The sequence below is a fragment of the Serinus canaria genome, chromosome 1A (assembly GCF_022539315.1).
Source record: "Serinus canaria isolate serCan28SL12 chromosome 1A, serCan2020, whole genome shotgun sequence".
NCBI lineage: Eukaryota > Metazoa > Chordata > Aves > Passeriformes > Fringillidae > Serinus > Serinus canaria.
This window is the reverse complement of record NC_066314.1, coordinates 53,550,046-53,571,686: the sequence shown is the minus strand read 5'-3', so window position 1 is coordinate 53,571,686 and position 21,641 is coordinate 53,550,046. Positions and strand designations below refer to the sequence as shown.

Sequence of the window (21,641 nt, the reverse complement as noted above, 5' to 3'; positions counted from 1 at the left end):
CTTATAGTAACTGAACATATATAGGGTCAAAAACCTGTCTAGTAATAATTTTTAAAAGAGTGAATAAAGCATGCCTCAATTTTAAAAATATTTAACTAGACGAGCAACCCTTTCCCTTCACCAACTCAAAATCAAACACAACTCAGGCCAGAGCAGCAGGCTCTGGACAACCACCTCCACAGTCCAGAGTGCAGCAGTGAATCATCCCTGTTCCCAGAATTAATAGGGTTTCCCTTTGCAGAGTCAGACCAGCTCATTCTGGGAGTCTGGCTGCAGTCCGTTTGTGCTGCTCACAGTCACACCATCATTCACATTTAACTACAAATGGAAGACCTGTTTCGTTTCAAGAAGCAAAATTAATTTACAACACTAATAATACTCTCACTACCAGCCCCCTTAAAAGAAAACAAAAGGCCTAATACAAACCTCCAGAAAATTACCAAAGCCCAGTTTTCAGGCTTGGGTTCCTTGGCACAATTCAGACATTTTAATTTATGCATGCAAGGACGCAAGTCAGAAACTCAAAGTTTTTTAAAGCAATCTCCCTAATATATTTGGCAGGTCTTATCGCTCTGGTAAATGTAATAAAAACAGCAGGTTGGATTTGTCAAAGTAAACTGCAGTCAAAGGTGACCTCCAGACACCTTTTAAGCTATGTGTTCCTCTGGAAGATGGATTTTAGGATCAATTGTGGGACATCCAGAACATCAAAAGCTCTGGATTGTGAGTATCAAGATGCACCCCTGTGTCACAAGCAAGAGCTCTCTCAGAGGCCCAAACGATCAGAGTACTCCCCCCACTGCTCCCTAGTACTTCAACAACTTGTTTATCAGTGCACTAGCCAGGGATCAGGTTTTGAAAAGGAAGTAAAACCAGGAGTTTAAAGATTCTGCCCCACTCTCTTTAGAATTTCTTCTTAAACTACTGTGTTTTGTTGACAACAAAATTTATTTCTTTGCAGGGTGTCTCACTCAACCCACTACATAGCGTCTTCTGAAAAAACTGGTCCTAGGTTTCATTATTCACTCACAGTCTGCTGCTACAGAAGAAAAAAATACTGGTAAGGAAGGCCAGAGTACAATTTAGGAAAACAGAACAGCTTTCTTTAAAAAAAATAATGGAAGAAACAGATTAGGACAGAATGGAATAAAATCAGACACAAAGGATAAAATTTAAGTTGACTTAACTTTACATTGTGTTGAATGACCAAAGAGCCAGTTCTGTACTTTGGGTGCTGACTGATGGCTCCATTGCCAGCCCACTACAGAAGAAGACGAGCTTGTGTTCTTAGCTATGATTTTCAGGCCCTCAGAGGGTGTCTGAGGTCAGATGCCCTCATTCAGCCCCTATTCCAAGCAGAGAACCCACGTCAATAGATGAGCTGTGGTACACGAGCAGATTCGCTCGTGCCCACAGTAGTTCTGAAGTGCAACAGTCCAAAAAAGAATTTGTGTGAAAAACAATGTTTTTAAACAATGACAAACATTGTTTAAAAACATGTTTGCTGAAGGCCTTGCTGGTGAACGGGTCACTTGGCAAAACTGTGAACATAAGGCATGCTGTGCAGCTGCCTAGAAGCTCAGCTCTCCTGTGTGCCTGAGCAAAATCAGGATCCAGGAGAAATCAGCAGCTTACAAAGGATGCCCAACAGGACCTCTCTAATGATGTTGCTCCGTGGCCTTGCTGCCAGCAAAAGCTCCTGGGAAATGGCTCTTATTTCTGCTACTGATGTAAAACTCTCAAGCCTGCAAAGGAGAGCTTTTCTCTTCAATACTCTTTGCTCTTTTCCCTTCCTCTTTGAAAATGCCAAGCTGAACTCCTCCATCCCTCTCAGCACACTCCCCCACTTCCTTGACTTTTTCCTTTAGGATATGTGGACAGCAATAGTGGTGATGCTAGAAGTCTTCTCCTGAAAAGGACACCTGGAAAGATGATTGGCAAAAAGTAAATTTTGTGCATTAGAGAATCTAAAGCTTCCCTTTAGTCATATGAAAAAAAATCTAACATTAGGATACTACTTCTATCTCCAACTTGACACACAAGGCTGAGTTCAGAGGCAGTCACATGGGAAAAGAGGTGGATGAGAGCAGTACCAATAAAGGCAGATGGTCAGCACTACCAATAAAACAATTACTTCTTGGGTTTAGTAGCTTGCAAACCCAGAAACTGTCTAGCTTGCTTATGCTCCAAGGCTAGAATCAGACGGTATTGGTTTCCCAGATTTACAAGAGTGAGGAACTGCATTTTCATCTCAGTATCAAACACTTTTCCCTGTGTTTAAGTTGCTATCATCTGAAGTTGAGATACTGGCAGGGAAATCAAACTCATATATGTAATTATCCAGAACAAAAAGAAAATCACCAGAGGGCCACAGAATTAAAAGGATGGCTTGTAAACTACTTATGTGGGCCCATCACCTCTTTGAAATCTACCTTTCAGGAGATATTCAACCAAAGCTAAATGAAGTTACCAAGAGAAATACCACTGATTCCAGGAACTGGGCCTTGGCTGCAAACCAGAAAGTACGCACGCAGAAATGCAAATTCAAGCAATGCTTTGAAAATCCTTTAAAGCTGTGACTCAACTGCAATGATAGCTTGCTAACTTCCTTATGAGAGTCCCTCTTTCTTCTGTGTGACACCCTTGTATATTGAAGAAAAAATATTGCAAAGTTACAGGCTGCGTCTCAAAATATCACTGCTTATGGAGCACCTAAAATGCATTTCATTTTACAGATGGCAGCAACTGCAGCTTAACTGCAACCTCTACACTGTTTCTGGCAAGAGAAAATCTTATTGTTGATGGTACTGCATGCTCATTTGCTTCAAGGGCTGAACTTGTACTTTGTCATTTATGAGCTGGAGAAATCTTCACAGCAGAATCTTCACTAACACACAAATCCCTTGGGATACCCACCACTAAATAAAACAAAAACAGCTAGCTTGAAAGACAGTGCCCTTATGCATATGTGTGCATTTCTGTCTATATAAATGTGTATGTGTTAACTGGGCTGCAGAGCACAGTGCTTTTGTGCTGGCTGCATAAAAGCTTGTCCGTAACATTCCTTGGACCAAATGAGTCTCTGACCATAAGAGTTGTCAGACAGCAGCATACTATTAACCACCATATCTTTACAGATTTAGCAGAATAACTGAATATTAATATTTAAACATGTGCATGTCTCTTGTCAGATATGTTATGTGAAACTGAGAAAATTCTCCTTTGTTTTCAGTTTTTTTTAAACTTTACTGCATGAGCATCATATGTGTCAGCATACAGTCAGCTAGGGATTTTTCTGGAATGCTTCTATTTGAGGCTCTGTATTCTCTTCTGGAGGTGTTGCTGTTTAGATCACCATCTACTTGACATCACAAAGTGATTTTAAACGTAAAAAAACCCAGACAAACAAAAAACCCCTTCTGAAATCTGACTGATTTATCATGATGCCAGTCCAGGCAACAAAAAAGCTGCTTGAAACTAAGTAGAGACAAAAGTGAGGGGCAGCTTGTACAGATTGCTCTGCAGGTGGTGGGTATGTATGTGTGCAGATCGACATGAAGACAGAAACCATTAACCCCCTTGCTTTTGCAGCTGAGCAAGCAGGCACAGAGAAAGCTGAGCTGTACAAAATGATCTTGCTTTACCCTTCATACAAGGCACATTTTCTGTACACACACCTCGTGAGAATCAAGCCTCTGCTGAGCTGGCAGCTGCTGCCAGGCAGGTGACCCCTGGTTGATGTTGGACACTTCCCTGATTCATGCTGGGTTTCTCCTTCCAGGGGAATTGACGTGTCAGGTTTTGACACCAAAACATTTTTCTTCACAGAATGATGAACACACTTGAAATTAATTGAGAAGCATTTTTGCTTTCAATGAATTACTTATTTCAGAATAATCCACCTCATTCCTACAGTTTCATATCACACTGTGCTCTTGTTTTTCCTTTAGAATCTTATGTCATTGAAACATTCTTAATTCCTTGGTGATTTACTGTGTAGGTTTGTACAACTGGAGGAAACTGAAAACTGCAGTCTGTTTTAAAAGAATTGACTTTACTACTGTGAATACCTGCAAGAACAGAAGGACTAAAGACAGTTTGCAAAGATGGAGCATTACACTGTGACCTCTCCTTGACAGCAATACAACAGGTTTGAATTCTGTACCATCTGGCAGAGCTTGTGACCTGGAGACAAATGGCATCCCCAAGGCTTGCCTGGGTTTCAGCAGCCTTGTTTCTTTTAATAAAAGACAATGTACAACACCATTAGGTCATAATTCTTTCTAGAGCTTCCAGTACTCCAAGTTCTGCTTTTAAGGGGCCAGATCAGAGGAACCATGCTGATAACACCCCACAACTGCATCTCTAAGTGATCAGAGACTGGTGTTTCAGGGAGAGAGTCATGCGACAGTACAAGGAGAAGCTATGCAACATAAGGGGGACAGGTTCCTGCAGTCAGAGATGCCTTTGGGAAGGGTCTAGAGCACAAGTCTTAAGAGGAGTGGCTTAGAGCTGTGTTTGTTTAGCCTGGAAAAAAGAAGGCTCAGGGGGTAGCTCATGGCTCTCTACAACTACCTGAAAGGAGGTTTTAAGAAAGTAGTGGCCAGTCTCTTCTCCCAGGTAATAAGTGATAGAATGAAAGGCAACGGTCTCGAGTTGTGTCAGGGAAGGGTTAGATTGGATATCAGGAAAAAATTTTTCACCAAAGGGTTATCAAGCATTGAAACAGGCTGGGAGTGGTTAAGTCACCATTCCTGTAGGTATTTAAAAGATGTGAAGATGTGATTCATACACAGAAGTATTGTTGTGATACAACACAGAAGTATTGTTCTGTGGTGGACTTGGCAGTTCTGGGTTAACAGCTAGGCTGATCATAAGAGTTTTTTTGCCAAGACAACTGATTCTATATGACTCTATGATTCTACAACTCATTGGTTCTTTAAACATTCAAAGATAAAAAAAAATATTATTTCAGTCCTGGCCTTGAACACTTCAACAGATAGGGCATGTACAGAATCAGATAATCAGTTAGGCTGGAAAAGATCTCTGAGATGACTGAGTCCAGCCTATGACCTAACACAACCGTGTTCCATCAACTTAAAAACTTCACTAACCCTGATCCAAGTACAAGCCCCTCTACAGTGGTCACAGCAGATTTCAGGGATGCTGTTGCTGATGGAGTGACACTGCACCGGTTTGGAATGGAGTGCCTTTATTGTTTATGGTGATGAGTGAGGGGGCGAAGTCATAGGAAGTAGGGAAAGATATATCTGGAATGATTTGCTGAAATTTACAGGGTCTTGCTGGATATTTACTGATAAACACAGCACATTTCACAAGGAAATACTGAAGAGACAAAGGTTTCTGAGAGCATTGCCCATCTCAATGTGCAGCTCCAGACAAAGCTTTACAGGGAAGGGAAGGTCTGTCTGTAGCATCCACTTTAACTAGAAGGGTTGACTGTGGCTGGACAACGGGAAAAAGCAGCAGCATTTTACAGTCACACCCAATTCCCATTTTCAGCAGCCTCATCCACAGCCTCCCCACTTTCTCTCTGAATTATCAGAGACATTAATAAGAGCCTTTTCCACTCCCTACTTTGTCTGATCTTTCTAATTAGGAATACTGAACAAATATATCTGAGAAACAGCCTGGCAGCAGCAAGCACCCTTGGTTCACTGCATGCAGGGCATGGAAAATGTTCTGCTCTCCCAGGGACAACAGGAAAGCTACAATCAGTGACTCAGCATTAGCCCAGTAACTTCTCGCCAGGGAATCCAAGACAACCCCTTCAAGCATTCCTGCCTATTTCTGTGCACAGAGGGATCAGACAGCAAAAAATGCTCCTTGAAGCAATTCCCTACCTCTGATAAAGACATCTCTCCCATCAACTAACAATTACACAGCCCTGTCAACCTTTGCCTGACAATCCACATCTCTGGCCACATCCAGGCAGCAGCCCATACTAAAATCCGGGGCTTTCTGTGGAACAGCTGTGTTCTGTGCAAGACAGACATGGCATTTCATTAAGCACAGGGTAATAGCTTGATTCCCTTAGGGACTTGCTGCTGGAAAACAGAACATCTCCTTTCATAAATAGGCAAGGACACCATGCTTGTTTTGGATTTGATGGTGAGATAATTGAGTATCTGTTCATTATACATTGACTATTAATGCACTAATGCACCTGCATGTAAACCTAATTTTACTAAGGAAAGCAGGCTTATATTAAGTTTCAATGCCTATTCAGCTACAGAATGCAGTCAAAGAATTCTGATGCCCAAACTGTTTTCTGTATTTTACTTTCCATGTTGGATTCAGCAGTTGAAAATTTCTAAGTAACCAACTGCTGAAAAGCACAAACTAAGTTATTTTGCCCAATCCCACTGTAACATCCTTTTGTAACCCACAGCTTCTCTTCTATTTAACAGGAGTCATCTTCCAGCAGATTCACATGTACACACTGTGAAGGAGACAGGACAAAAATGTGACACCTCAGTGTTCAAACCACTGTAGATATAATGATAAAAGCCACACAAATTTTACAGAGATATATGAAAAGGGATCAAAATTCTAGGCAAGTTCTTTCAAAATATTTTTAAGTACTACCAAAAATCAGGAGTCGCCAGAGGACATTTCCTGAAGAACCTAAACATTATGCAACTAATTTTAACCAATCTGCTTCACTCTGATCTTACTTCATCCCAAATACCCATTTTATCTCTTTGCTTAGAATATTTAGAAGTCGGCAACCTGTATTTTTTTGTTCATTTGGTTCTTGGAATGCTTACTTTCCGGATGTGCAAACAAGAAAATCCAGAAGCCAATACTCGGTCAAAGCTAAATGTACAAGAAGGAGTTACTTGCAAAAGGAATGTGTCATGGGACAGTAGAGAAGATTACACAGGGTGGGATATGAAAGAAGAAATAAAGTACGTTCTCCTAAACCCAAATACAAATACTATTCTGCATTAAATCAGTAGTTTGTGGGGAAAAGGAGTAATTATTCATTAGAGTTTAGAAATTATAAAGGTACACATAAATAACACACATAAATAAAGAGAAAGGATTTTATTCTGAAGCTTCCTGTACTTACTCCAATAGATCTCATCAGAGATCGTGAACAGAAACTTCACATGCAAATGTTGTCTGAAAACTTGGAACAAAGTTTTGCTGCATTTTTATTTGTTATATACCTCAGGGATTTCTTGAACTGGAGCATGCAAACCAGAACAGTAAAAGAAAGGGCAGTCTCTAGATTGTGAGCAACTAGAAAAGACCTACAAAAACATTAAGAATAATACTTCCTGCCGTCTTTGTTTGTCATTAAATTAACATCTAGTGGAATTAACAGTTTCATTTTTAGGAAAAAAAAATCTCCAAGGGTGTCGACATTTGTACATGACAAACACCTTTGAGGACTAGGGTTGCTGCCTTCGGCAAGGGTTTTTAAAATGTAATTAAAATTAATTTTAAAATTATCAGCATCAGAAAGACACCTTCTTCCTAAGAGCACCTGGATGACTTGTGAAAGTTTTTTTCTTCCCAAGGCTGCAGCAGCCTAACTTATAGCTCTTTTCTTCATTTGAAACACACTGGAGCAGGCTGCCAAAGGTTCAAGCAGAGGTTATCATGTCCTGTTTGCTGTTGGCAAGTCTAAAACAGCTGCAACAAGCTAGGAAGAAAAATGGGTACATCTAATACAGCTGCAACAATAAAAGAGCTACTAGGGAACCCCACCTAGAGCTAATAATATGTCCAAGTTCTGCTGCCCAACTGAAAAGATAAGCCAGCAGCATTTATACATAAAATGCAAATAGCCCTCACAGAAGTCTTGATAAATACCTAGGTTTATAATTTCCTCAAGTGTTTTAAAACACAAAAGGCAAAACCACACCACACTTGGGATTTTTTCACATCATCCACTGTGATGAAAGCTGGGGGCGGACTTTGGACTCAAAGACCTTGAGGATCTTTTCCAACCTAAATCATTCAATGACAGACTTGCAAAAAGTAACTAATGTGACTGCTTCCTTTTACATTACTTACAAATTTTCCTGAATATGAAAACAATCTACCCTCTGTTAAAAACACACCAAAACCAAACTAACTCTGTTCTTGGAAATACATAAGATTTTCCTAGCCTAATGCCTCAAAACATTAAAAGGAAAAAACATGTCTTCTGCCAGACCTACTTGGCTTGAAGTCACCTATTTTACTTCTAACTTCTGCAGAGGGAGAAGGATTCTTCCAGTCAAGTTTTGTTCAAACATTTAGACCAATACTTCAAAAGATATGTTGACATTTCTTAGGTTAATTCCTAGTAATTCCTTGCCTGCTAGGGCCAGATCTGTCCCTTCCTCTCATTTCACATCAGCTATGTACAAATTCACACTAGCACTAGGCATGAGCTTGAACTCTGGCATTTATCATAGATGGAGGAGTCTGAGCAAGTTCACAACCTCACCCACTGGCTTAAGATCCAGAGGATCTTGAGAATCTTGAGAGCCTCAGGCCAAGTCAGTGTCTCCTTACAAATGTTTACATTAAATACAGCAAAGGGCTTTGACACCCTTCTTGTCACTATAGATTTTTTCACTGGGATGGCAAACTAAACAGGATCAAGACACACAGGTGGAGGCCATGCAAAACAGGAAGTAAAAAGATTACATCGTTACAGTGTAAAATGCTGTGGCAGCCATCAAAATCAGACATATCCAGGTTTGTTCATGTACAATTCTTTTGGCTGTTTTAAACACAGGAAAAATACACAACTGTTACAGCAGAAGTCAGCATTTTGCTCCTCATGAACTGAGTAAAACAGAAGCCCAGCTAAATGGATTTCAGATTAGATTCCAGAATAAACCATATGAACTTACCTTACATTTCAACATGTTGGCCACTCTCTCTTGCATTGACTGTCCAGCCTTTGGCCTGACAAGAATATAAACTGCTTTTACTTCAGGGCTGGAGCGCAAAAGTTTTTCCACCAGTACTTTGCCCATGAAACCTGTAGCTCCTGTGATAAGTACGGTCTTCCCATTGTAATAAGCTGAGACTGAAGACATGGCGCTTTTTTGTTCTGTCCCTTCCTGCAGCAGGTACCTGAGAAAATGCAGAAATAAAGCTTTGAAGGCTTTTGGGATTACCTTTTCAGTCACCTAGGTAAACTCAAATTAGTTCAGTCAGTGGCAATTTTAAAAACAATTTTTTAAAAAAAGGCTTTTTTGTGAAAATAAACTACAAAAATCTGAGAAGCTTAAAAAAAATCAAGCTCAGCCTTATCCTCCACGTGACACCACAGCTGCACACAGAGGTCAAACACAGCTTGTGCTGTCCAAGGCTCCCAGCAGGAGATGCTCACTGCAGTGCTGAACAGTGTTTATCTGCTACTGTGAAGTAGCAGCCATAAAGATACACAGCTACTCCTACAAGACAAAGGAGAGAGGAATTCCCTCACAAACACTGCTGTGTTTTCCACTTCAATTCTACTGCGCCAACAGCATTCCTTATCAGCCATCACTCATCAACATGCTCAGTTTTTTCCTGTTGCCTTGGCTTGGAATAACACCATGAAGAAAGCTCTTCGTCATGGAAGACAGAGCAGTGACACTGCTCTGCACAACTGCAATACCATGTGCAGGTCACAACCCTTCATGAGCTGTTATGGCCAGAATTCATCCCAGTTCACTCTAAGGAGTGTAGACATGATAGGCTTCTCTTTGGAGATCTACTGATATGGACCAGGCTCCCACATGACACAGTTAAATGTTTTAATTAGATGCAATAGTTTCAGGCGTGAATGTTCCCAGCCATCCTGATTCAAACTCTTAAGTTGATTAAATGCAAACAAAGCTGGACTGAATCCTCTTAGAAAAGCCCTTCTTCCCCTATTAGTCTAATAGAGGCAAAACAGCCATCTTTGAAGCGGGGTAGACCACAGCAAGCACAAAACACACACTGAAAATAAAAGGCTCATGAAAAATACCAGTAAATGTTTTGAAAAAAGCCTACTGAATTTAAAACAAAAAGAAACAAGAATAGTAGATTGCTGCCAATCACATATTCAAGAACCAGAACAACGATCTTCAAGTATCCCAGAATAACTCCTCTAGCAGAAATTCCAGAGACACGAACTAGGGAGTCAAGCCAAACAAAATATTACTCTTCTTTCCCAGTGTTGCCCGGGACCACAGCGCTCAGCATCAAAGAAATGAAAATCCCAAATTTCTTTATCCATGAGAAATCATCAGGTGTAGAATCCAGTTTAGAAAGTGGGTCAAGCAGAATAACCTCTCAGGAACATTATTTTACAAACTAATAGCTGTGGGTATTCTGGCTCAGTGAATTTGATTATTAGCCTACTTTCAGATGTCATCAAGATTATAACTTAGATGAATACAGAAGGCTCATCTAGGCCTATTAAAAACCTGTCCTTATTAAAGAGCTGGCCACCTGGGAAGTTAAATCAACAGGTTAAAACTATTGGATAATTGACTTATAACAAAATGTCATGTCTTGTTCCGGTTCAGAAAAACTAACTCATACTGGAAGGCAGGAACTTGCAGGGCCTGGGAGCACGTGAAAAATGCATAGGGCCAGAAGAAGGTTGTAGTTTAGCCAGATGAAGGCAAAAGATCTCAGAAACTTGGCATGACACATGGCCTGCAATGTAGAAAAATGAAGGAGAGAAGTCCTTAGTCACTAGAAGCCATACCAATCCCAGTGAACAACAGGAAACAAAAAGACAAAATATAAGGACCACTTCCAGCTACAAATTGAATTCGTAGCCAGAAGATCATATCTGCACAAACAACGGAACAATTATAGAGTACTTAACACCACAAACTTTGAGGTTACCAGAGGAGTTACTCTCCTTCCCAAAGTTCAGAAGTAGAGGGTATTTCCAACCTCCATTACTAAGTACTGCTGCTTTGCCTTAAGAGTTGTAGACTGTGGGAACCCAGGAAATTCCTCTAGCTGCCCTGGAGGGCTTGAGACCCTGCCCAGGGGGCTCAGAGACCTTGACACAGAGCCCAAGACCCCTGTGCCTTTGATTTAGCCCTTAGAAAAAAAATTACCAACCTTTATATGAAGGATTACAAGCCAAAACAGTTTAAGTAGAATGACAGTGAATTTATCACAGGGCAATTTTGGGGTTTTTAGAATGGGGGTTCAGGGGGCAAGATGGAGGAATCTGGGTGTGCCCAGCCTTTCTCCTTCTTCCTAGCCTCCATCTTCTGGGTGATGTTGGCACTTTTAGACTGGTTTAGAGTAGAAGCTCACTGTCTAACATAGATGATAGGTATTGGAAAGTAATCGTAAACATTGTAGTTTTTAGTATAAAAAGACAACACCACCCTGAGGGGCAGGCAGAGTGCCTTGGACTGTCTTGCTGAGTGGACCTCGGCTGGACAGGAGAAAAACTTTTATAGATAAGATACAATAAACAACCTTGAGACTGAGAACTGAAGAGCTCTGACTCCTTTGAGCACCAGGCTGGAAAAGAGACTTGTACGTATCTCGTGGTCACTCTGACCAGCAGAGATTCTGAGAGTAGACTACTGCACAAATTACTGTGAATGACTTCCACGTGTGGACATCAATTTATTATGTTGTTTCATTTGGGTTCCCTGCTTCAGTTATCTAAAAAGGGCTTCATTTGTTCTGGCCAGATGTTCAATGCCTGCTAGAATAGTAAAGTAAATAAATCACCCTACTTTGAAGTGTCCCTATAATTAACCATGCAGCCATGTTTTACTAAGCATTTCTGACAAGGACTACATGCACATAACTGACAGGTCTTCTCCATCTAGTATGGGACCATTTTGAATGTCCAAGTACAAAAAAAACCCCAAAAATTTCATCTCCCAAGCCATTCCTGTTTGATGAAAATGAAAGTACCAAACCTAGCCACTGAAAAAACAAACTTTCAAGGCAACCTGCTGTTACTATTGATTACTGGCTTATCCTCCTAGGGTTAAAAGAAAAGGGAAGAAAAACCCCATCCTTTCTATTTTCCATAATAAAGCAGTCCAAGTTAGGCAGCATAGAGTTAGTAGGGCAAATTTCAGAGTTGGATCCAGTTACTCAGCCTCATCCACAATAAAAAGCCACAAAGAATGAGAAGAGATGGTGTTTGCCTGTTATGGGAGCAGATTCATGTCTCTCTGCAGTACATTCATTTTTCTATTTACTAAATGAGCTTCAGAAGAAATTATAAAAATCTTGCACCTATCTGATGCCATGTTAATTATCAGGAAAGAAAATATGTGGATTTGTTTAATGCACACAAACAAATTCATGTTTTGAGATCATGACACAAAAGCCAGAATGCTGCAATTTGATATGTTTAGACAGATCCCTGAATCTCCACTGGTCAAGCAAATTTAAAGAGGCTTTTATCACATTCCAGGTTCAAAGGCAGATTCCAGTTTATATTCAGGATTGCTAAAATATTTTCCTTTCAACTTAATCTTGAATTTTTTATTTTGTACAACTATTTTGGATTTTTTTATATTTTTAAGAGTGTGATTGATTTGTTTTCTGTTTTTATTGATTTTAATTGGCCTTTGTAAAGAAAGTACTGAAGTATGGAGATTTTAAGGAACCAGAGGATTTCTGAGGTCAAAGGGTGTGACCCAAGTAATGCCTGCTAACCTGACCCTTTGGAGGTCTACTTCAAACCAGAGAGAACTACATGCATGCCTTTTTGGCTTTTTATACTCAAATTGTTTCTTGCAGAAGGTTGTACTTGGCCTTTCATCTTAAGGGATAAATAGCCAATACTGAGTTCTGACTATTTTCCAGTCAATTAAACTACAAGGCATTAAGTGCCTGGTAGAACTACTTGAACTATGGTCAGAAGTTGCAGAGAGACAACCCTTAGTGAGGTAAAGACGGATAAAAATAGGATGAAGGATAGGAAGGATAGGATAGGAAGGATATTTCATAAGCTGAGGTTCCTGGCTCTTCCAAATTTGACTGGAGGTGAGAAAGCCACTGAATTGTGGAGAAAAGCCCATGCAAGAGCTTCCTGAAGCCCAGTTCAAGTAAGTATATATACAGGCAACTCAGATGCTTTAGGCACTAATTGGAGCAAGAAAATAATCTCTGATGCCACCTGAATTACTGAGTGTAGCATCTTTGCAGCAGCACAAATCTCTCTGATGCTGACTCATCTCCAGCCAAAGCATGAAAAACCCACAGCCAGGAATCCCACTGAGCCAGGAATCCCAATGAGCACCTCCGCAGACAGAAGTGCACAAGATGTTCTGAGAGTACTGCTGCCTCTCAGTCTCCTCCGGATCAAACAGAAGGACAAGCCACAGTGCTGTGTTACAAACAAAGCCACGATCTTGTGCCAAAGGACAAGCAAAGGGAAAGGTGGGAATCCTAATCCTACCAACCTAATACTTCCCTCCTGCAAAAGACAACCCTCGTATCCTAAGCTGAGCAGCACAGAAGAGCTTCCCCCACCAAGAACAGGCACAACCGAGCTGATATTTAACAGAACAACAACTCTATGTCCTCATCTTTCATTCAACTACTCTATGTCATTATCTTCATGGTATTTTGGTGATGCCAAATCTGCATCCAGATTGCAATGGTGTGATGCAGAGTCAGCTGCTACCAGAGCCAGAGGAGTGGTAAAGGAAATGTGGACCTGAAGCTCACTGAACGCTGCCACTGCCACTGCCCATGGCAGCCCGACGGCTGCAGGCGGTCAAGGAGGGGCAGCAAAAGGGAGGATGTGGAATGGAGGTGACCTGGAAGAGGTGAATATTTCAGTATGGTTTGGATCACTGCCCTGTTCAAACAGGACAGCAGCCATTTCAGAAGCTTATATGTTGAGATATTTGTCTTTTCAACTCAACTGCATAAATTAAAAGAAAATAAATAGTTTTGTGCAAGAGCAAAGGACCATATGCCTTATAAATGTACATCCAGATTCAAAAATGGTCTCTCTGACATCTCCTTGTATTTAGACTAGTTTTGATGACCTTTTTCTTGCACAATTTTATGCAGGGATGTAATTTCCATGAAGAAGAGGATCAGCTTCTTCAGACAAGTCTTTCAGACATCATAGTCAATGTAATGAACCAGCTTCAACCAAAATTACACTTAATGACAAGCAATAGGTTTTGGAAAAAAGCTACAGACAGCAAGAGTCTTTTAAGACAAAATAATTTTTGGCCACTTTCTGAAAATAAATTTTTCATCTTGGGTGAAAATATCCAATCATACATAAGACAGTTTTCTTTAATCAGGATTTTAGAACAGTTATAATCAACCTGGAACACGCAGAGAAAGAAAAATTCCTGTTGCTTCAGAGAACTTGTATAGCTGAGGTCAGAAAAAGCGATATAAAGTGGTCACAGACTATTTCTGTCTCCTCAATTTACTTTGTCAGTCTATTAATTATTTTATGAGTTTTAAATGGACTGAACACTGGGGATATCTGAATAATACATCTTCATAAAATTATTTTCTCTTTTACATTTTGTCTCAGGTTGTATTACAGAGACTCTCCAAAGTAGGCAAGTAATTATAATACATAAAAGAAATTATTTCCAATACATGTTTTTTGCCTGAAAGCATTTATTGCTTGTTTAATCATCAGAAAATAAATACACATCATGCATGCTAGAAATAGCTGAAATAGTGACTTGTTTTACATCATATTGACTTAACTCCTGACTCCTCAGTAACAGCAGAAAAAGGTCACTCTGCTCCTTTGATTTTATTTTCTGGGCCAAAATGACAACCACAGAAGTTCCAGTGTAATGACCAATGTTTCAACAAGGGTTAACGTGAATTTACTTAGATTTGAGCCTTTAGATTTAAAATATTTCCTGCATTTTCAGTAAGAAGCAACAATGAATCAGTGCAGAAAATGGCTGTATTTCAACACTGCACACCATTTGTGACAACAGCACTGCTGACACAAACAAGCAGAAAGTACCAGCAAGGAGCACTGAAGTTACATAATGCATTTCCAAAGGTCTTTAGGCCCAGAAAGATTTGTGTAGCCTACGAAGCCAGGGAGATTTTATTAGTGACAGAAGATAAAGCAAAGAGGATGATAAAATGGCCGTTCTACAGAAAAATTAAAAGTTCCTTACAGTTTGTTTAACTTCCACAGTTATTTATTATCACCTAACACCAACAACAAAGATAAAACTCCTCTCATTTAGCTACAGAATTAAAAGGAAGGTCATAATCCACCCTTTGTACAGGCACTATAGAAGCTAATTCAGTATAAAGAAATAAAAGCCTGTGATTCTAAGATGGGCACATTTACAGCCAGACTGAACTCCTCATGATAATCTTCTTTGCAAAAGAGATTTTGCTTCAAGCAATTTACACCAAATATAAATGTTGTTGTTAGAAGTCTGAAGGTTAAATCACTTTTCTCCAGCTAACACATTTCAAATCATTTTTTGTTTGCTAACACTAGCAATTCACATCCGTAACAGCATCCCCAAGTAGCAACACGCAAGGAGAAACTAATTTCTCCCAGAAACCCTTCATGCCTTGAAAAACCACACCAGTTTTGCAACCCATTATAATTTACAGCAGTTAAATCTAAAGCGACACAGAAGTGTGACAGCATAATTAAGAGCTGGAGACAACAAGCAGCATGCACAGCCAGATCCTGCAAACTGCTGAATGCTACATGACAGGCAGACAGACATGGAAACTTCTGGGAATTGTGGCTGCTGGGTGAAAGACCTGCCCCCAGGACAGATATGGGCAAAAGCTGAAACTTCCAGCTTTAAGCATTACTTACACAGCATCACAGATGTTCTGACCCTCCCCAAGTAGTACAAAGTGTTTGACCACCATGAAGAGAGGAAAAAAGAAGAAAAGAGAAGGGCCACTGATGGAACACAATGCAGGAGGAGCCTCTTGATTTTTTAGTGAAACCTGTTTAGTCTCACTCAGTCTCACTATGTTTTATTGTCCAAAATTAAGGAAACCAGGCCTGCAAACATTTTAGAGCTGAGATGAGGCAATGACATTGAGGACATACCTACATGTGTCATGTATGATTTTAAAGAACAAATATTTTCCAGTAGCCCAAATATCAATGTATTCTGCCTCAACCCCATTTAATTATCCACCTGGTAAGAACAGCAGCTACCAGAGACTTCAAAGGTGCAGCTTCTGCAGGCTCCTTTCTGCAACACATAGTCCAGCATATGTATTCACTCTCCCCCCATCTTTTTTTTTTTTTTAAGCTAGTTGTTGCAAAGCCATTGAACAGGTTACAGGATCAAAGTATAGATCAGAACTACAAGGGGGTTTTTGCTTTGCCTCAGCATAATTCAAGGCAGAAATCCTACACCAGAGCTTTTCTGCAGGCAATCCGTTCCCATATCATTTCCCCAATTCACACTTCACACAGCTATTTTCCTCTTGCTATTTCTCCTAGGATCTCTATCATTAGCAGTCCTGTCCCAAAACCCTAAATCAAAATCCCTGCCATACCCACTGCACACCAATCATTCTTCACCTCATTACTGCACAAGGGAGGTCAAAGTGAGGTCAGGATAACAGGCTTGTCTGGCAAATTTATTTTATTTTAGACATCTCATTTGATAAGTTCTTATAACCATCCAGTAGCTAACATATTAACAAAGATTTTCTGTCCTTTTCCACTACTCGTCCTTGTCCCCCATCAAAAAAGACAGCACCAGCATTTATGACATTTGTGATTTTTTTTCCCTGAAATGATTACCAACCACCCTCATAGACATCAATTTCTTGCTAATATCCCATCTAAACCTACTCTCTATCAGCCTAAGGCCATTTCCCCTTGTTACTATCTACCCACATGAAAAGTCCCCCTCCAGGCTTCTTATAGGCCCCCTTCATGTACTGTAAAGCAGCTTTAAGGTCACTCCAGAGCCTTCTCTTCTCCAGGCTAAAGAATCCCAATTCTCTCAGCCTTTCCTCACAGCAGAGCTGCTCCATGCCTCTGATCATCTTGGTGGCTGTTCTGCACTGGCTACAGCAGCTCCCTGTCCTTCGCTGGGCCCAGGGCTGGAGGCAGCTCTGCAGGGGAGGTCTCACCTGAGCACGACAGAGGGGCAGAATCCCCCTTTCTCTTCCCCTGCTGCCCACGCTGGGGGCTCAGCCCAGCACAGGGGTGGGGTCACTGCCCACTCGCACACTGCAGAGACACATTGAGCTCTGCAGCCAGCAACACCCTCCAGTCAGTCTCTCCAGTGATCTTTAAGGTCTTTTTCAACCTAAATGATTCTGTGGCTGAGCCAATTTAAGAATACTCACATACAATTTGAGGATAATCAGTGGCTAAGGTGTTTCAGTGTTTTTTTTGTCAAGCCCCACTTTTGGAAAAGTCCCACTAGCACAGCTGCTCTGAAGGACAGCAGCTACCGGATTGCTACCTCCCCAGCAATTTCCACATTCCCGCACTCATGGAAAACTACCCCATAATGGCCCCAAAAAGGACTGGGGGCCTAAAAACTGCCTTCATTTCTGTAACAAATGGAAATGCAGTGGTGATTGACAACAGCAGTGCAAATACTAATGTGATTACAGCAACCACATTCTTCACAAAGGCACTGCCATGATATAAAGAAGTCTTCACTCAAGATTTAGAGTCACCAGCAATATTGATACAAGTAAACCAATATCACTGATCATTATCTAGTAAGTAATCTAGTAATTTATGCCATGGAATGATGGAGAGACTGCCTTCCTAAGACTTTTTCTACTGTCACTCCATCCAGCACTCCTGTCAGGTAAATACCCAAGCACAAAGCTCCAAAGTCTTAATGAAATCAACTGAAACTGAATTTCTATGCTTTCATTAGAAAACATTAAAAAAACCCTGCAGAAACCAACAAAAGAAACTGAGTACAATGTACAGGAACGCAGTCAAAATGATGACCCTCCTAATGACCGTACATTTATCTAATTGACATAACTTTCTATTTTTACAACTTTTTTCCCACAGCTATGTCCAGTGGAAGATGTAAATAGAAAAGGCAAGTTGCTTTGTATTCCGGTGCAGATCTATCACTATAAATGTGTATTTTTCTTTGTATTAAGCTTCAAGACAAATGTAAAATAATTAATAATTGGCTGAATAATACAAGCTGAAAGAAAGCAAGACAGCTGCAGGTGACTGCACTAAGAAGTCCTGCAACAGCAAGCCAAAATGATGTTTCATACCTTGGATCTCAGATCTAACAGAATGGAAAAAATCACCTGCTGTGTTCAGACACAGATTTAAACTTAAGTAAGTAACTGTAATTATTTTTCTTTCCACCAGGAAGTCAAGCTCAGCAGTCTGAGTAGTTGTATATTGGGGTTTTATTAAGAAGTACAGTCTAGAAACCTACTCTTGTCTTGGAGCTGAAAGACAAAAATGCTTGAAATATTTCCCACCAGAAGAGTTTTAAAAGGATGACCAGATTAATGTGAGAATCTATACAATTAATTTCATAGCAAAGCATATATATAGACATATACTTTCAAACCCAAAGATTTAAGATACATGCATGTTGGGGTTTTTTTAACTGACCTGAAAGAGAACATTATCAATGGAAAGAGCACAGCTTTGCCTTTTCCCTTATCATTGACTCAAACCTTAGGCTAAATACAAACAAAAGGCGCTTTTTTGGGGTGGTTTTTTTTTTTTTTTTTTTGTTTTGGTTTTTTTTTTTTTTTTTTTTGTTTTTTTGTTTTCCCAACATTTCTCTATCTTTCAGGCTTTGAGCATTTGATGGCATCTGGCAAAGTTGTTCTGTCCAGAGCAGGACTGACCCCTGAGTGGGGAAGAAGTGCGACCATAGCCTATTTAATTCCAAGAAGTCCACAGGGAATTCTACACTGGTTATTGCACACTGCTTGCTGGCTTATTCTACAGCAAGCTGGGAAATCAGCACCTGAGACCAGCTCTCCAGTAATTCCCTATATCCCGTTTTGTTGAAGGCAGTTCAGGTACTACTGAAATCAGAACCCCAACACACTGACGGATTTGCTGTTGGAGTCCCTGGCAGTGGAATAACGAGGCAGCACAAAGCGCAGAGACTAGGGCAGCTTCAGTAACAGACCTGAGGCAGGTCCAGCCTTGTTGTTGCTTTGTAATGACTCCCACTGTGCAGATATGATAAACTGAAGAACACCTCATTCCCCCCTTTGGAAAAGCAAGAAATCACAGTGAGGAGAATCTAGGAAGCTGCTTTCTCCTACAAGGATCCAGAGTTGGAGTGCTGGGAAGGGGCAATGGAGACACTGGTATAGCGATGGGGGCTTCTGGAGAGAGAGTAAGAAAAAGGCAGCAGCAAAAAAATTAGACTTTATATGTATAATGTAGAAGAATTAGAAAGTGTACAAGTTCTTAAGATATGAGCCAGTGAGATACAAGGCACATCCCAAATTTTGCATATTTCTGCCTCCCACTACACCTCACCACTCTGAGTAGCCTTTTCCCACTGCTTTGTCTGACTGCCCCTGTCTGGATGCACTCCCAACCTCTTTAATCCTTGATCTAGTGCTTCTAGCAAGAGAACCATGGAGTTACACGCACAGATGATCCCTGCTGCTCCTCCTAAGGATGTGGGATAGCTCAGGGCCAGGGAATGAAAGCTTAAGAGATGACATGTCCAGCGAAACTACTGGTTTCACTTCAGCTCCTTTCAACAGCAAATATTATCCTAAGAGTTTGCAAGTTTTGTTTTTCATTGGGCTCTCAAGCACAGCATGCAGGCCTTCTTCTCTGGAAACTCTGACAAGGAATACAGAAGCATCCCAACTAAGCCAGAACCTTAGTGGCCATATGAAAGCAAGCCAGGTGTTAATGGAAAGCTCCAAGGTAGCTGCTAGGATTTCCAGAGCAAAGCACTGTTTGATCAAAGCGGAAAACTGAAGGAAACCCACTGAGCATGGACAGGGTGAACATGTCTTGGACGCTGCGACTGCGAAATGTACCTTTAAAAAAAAAAAAAAAAGAAAATAAAGAGACCAGCAAAGAGGAGAGTTTGAAGGACTCTGTGATTAGTATCTGAGTCAGGGTGTTTGGGAAGAACTTTCCATTCAGCTTCTACCAGGAGGCACCTTACAGTGAACTGGGAGTGCCAATCCAAGAGATCTCATCGCGCTACACCCAGAATTACCCACCCCAGCTTCAAACTTCAAGTAGTTCTGAGATCTCTAAACACACAAAGCCAAACTATTCCTGGGAGATAACCTGGCAATCTGCAACATGGATGAAGTAGAAAAGGAGCTCTTCCAGAAAACAATTTCCTCAACACTGAAACCAATAGATGAACAAAATGAAAAACTACCTAAAAGGGTCTCTTTACATGCTCTGGAATATTCACCTTTCTCAGGGAATTTGCCAACAGGCCTGCTGTAGATAGCTGGCAACACAGTCTGCTAGCACGGGTGCTGATCAAAGCAGGCTTTGGTCAAGCAGGACATAGTTCACTAGGAAATGGACCTAGAGCCTCTCAATTCTTGGCATCTGACAGCCACTGCCACAACATTTTATGACAGATTTTAAAAATTTTTGACAGATTCTAAAGAAGGTATCAACAAAACACAGAAACCATGGTGTTATTTGCAATGTATTCTAAATGTATTAAAATTTCTTTTTCTAATCATCAGCTCTTCCCTTATTTGACACTCAGCTAGGAGTATACAGAACTCATTCGACTGAGAACCTTTTCATAAAATCTTTCACCAGTAACACAGTTTATCCCTCCCTCCTGCTGCTAAAAATGCTTTTGTAAATGCAGTACTTTATTTGTGCGATCCTTGTTTTATAGGCCATAATTAATGATCTCTGAAATACCCCAAACAAACAACGTAAACATGTATTTTATTACTCCCATTATCAGAAACACAGCCATTTAAGGGGCTGGTAATGAATTAAGGATGCAGTGCCAACCAAACGTCTTCCTGGTGCTTTGGAGAGTTGTGTTTAATTCCATGAGATTGGTTAGGTCACATTACAACAGGGATCAGAATCAACATCCATTTCACTAGCCAAAGAGCATAACAGCAAGAAAGACCATATATACTGTAAGATACAAGATACATTGATTTCATCAAAGTTGTTGTTACAGTATTACAACTTTATCATTATCAACCACACACCCTAATTTTAAGAACTATTTTGTTGTTGTTGTTTTGATTTTTGCTGGGTTCTGGTTTGCTGCTAGATTTTTTTGTGGGGTATTTTTTTTTTTTTTTTTTTTTTTTGCAATGCAGTTACTCCTCTCACTCAAGAGCAAAAAGAAAAAATTGTGGATTCAGGAGGGAAATGATAACTATAGGTGGATGAAGCCAAACTAGAAGACCAAAATCATATCCTTCCAAATTAGATTTTCTCACAAACTGCAAGGAAAACACACCTCTAAAATCTCCTTGGTTTCTGTGGTAAACAGGCATCACAGCCTGCAGATTTTTCTGCCCTAAGTTCTCCAAGAAACACAAACATTTACTCTTCAGATAAAGTGAAAAGAGCAGGAAGAAGAAACTAAAGAGAATTCCCTGGAGTAAGTGAAAGCTGCATTAAGGAACTTTTCCTCTTCACATCAGCAACTCTGAATAATGAGGCAGTAGAGAACTTTGCAGCACTGGGAGCCTTTGAAACACAC

At 40.4% G+C, this 21,641-nt stretch overlaps 1 protein-coding gene across 4 annotated transcripts in view; it reads right to left on the bottom strand.

The window, feature by feature from the left end:
- Positions 1 to 21,641, bottom strand: part of LOC103819550 (fatty acyl-CoA reductase 1-like) — a 121,666-nt gene that overhangs the window by 53,265 nt on the left and 46,760 nt on the right. For all 4 annotated transcript variants that reach the window (XM_018918533.3, XM_018918530.2, XM_030238126.2 and 1 more), the window contains exon 2: positions 8,880 to 9,105. In XM_018918533.3, the coding sequence (XP_018774078.1) occupies positions 8,880 to 9,068 (189 nt within the window). In that variant the 5' untranslated portion in view covers positions 9,069 to 9,105. The remainder of the gene's footprint in view (positions 1 to 8,879; positions 9,106 to 21,641) is intronic.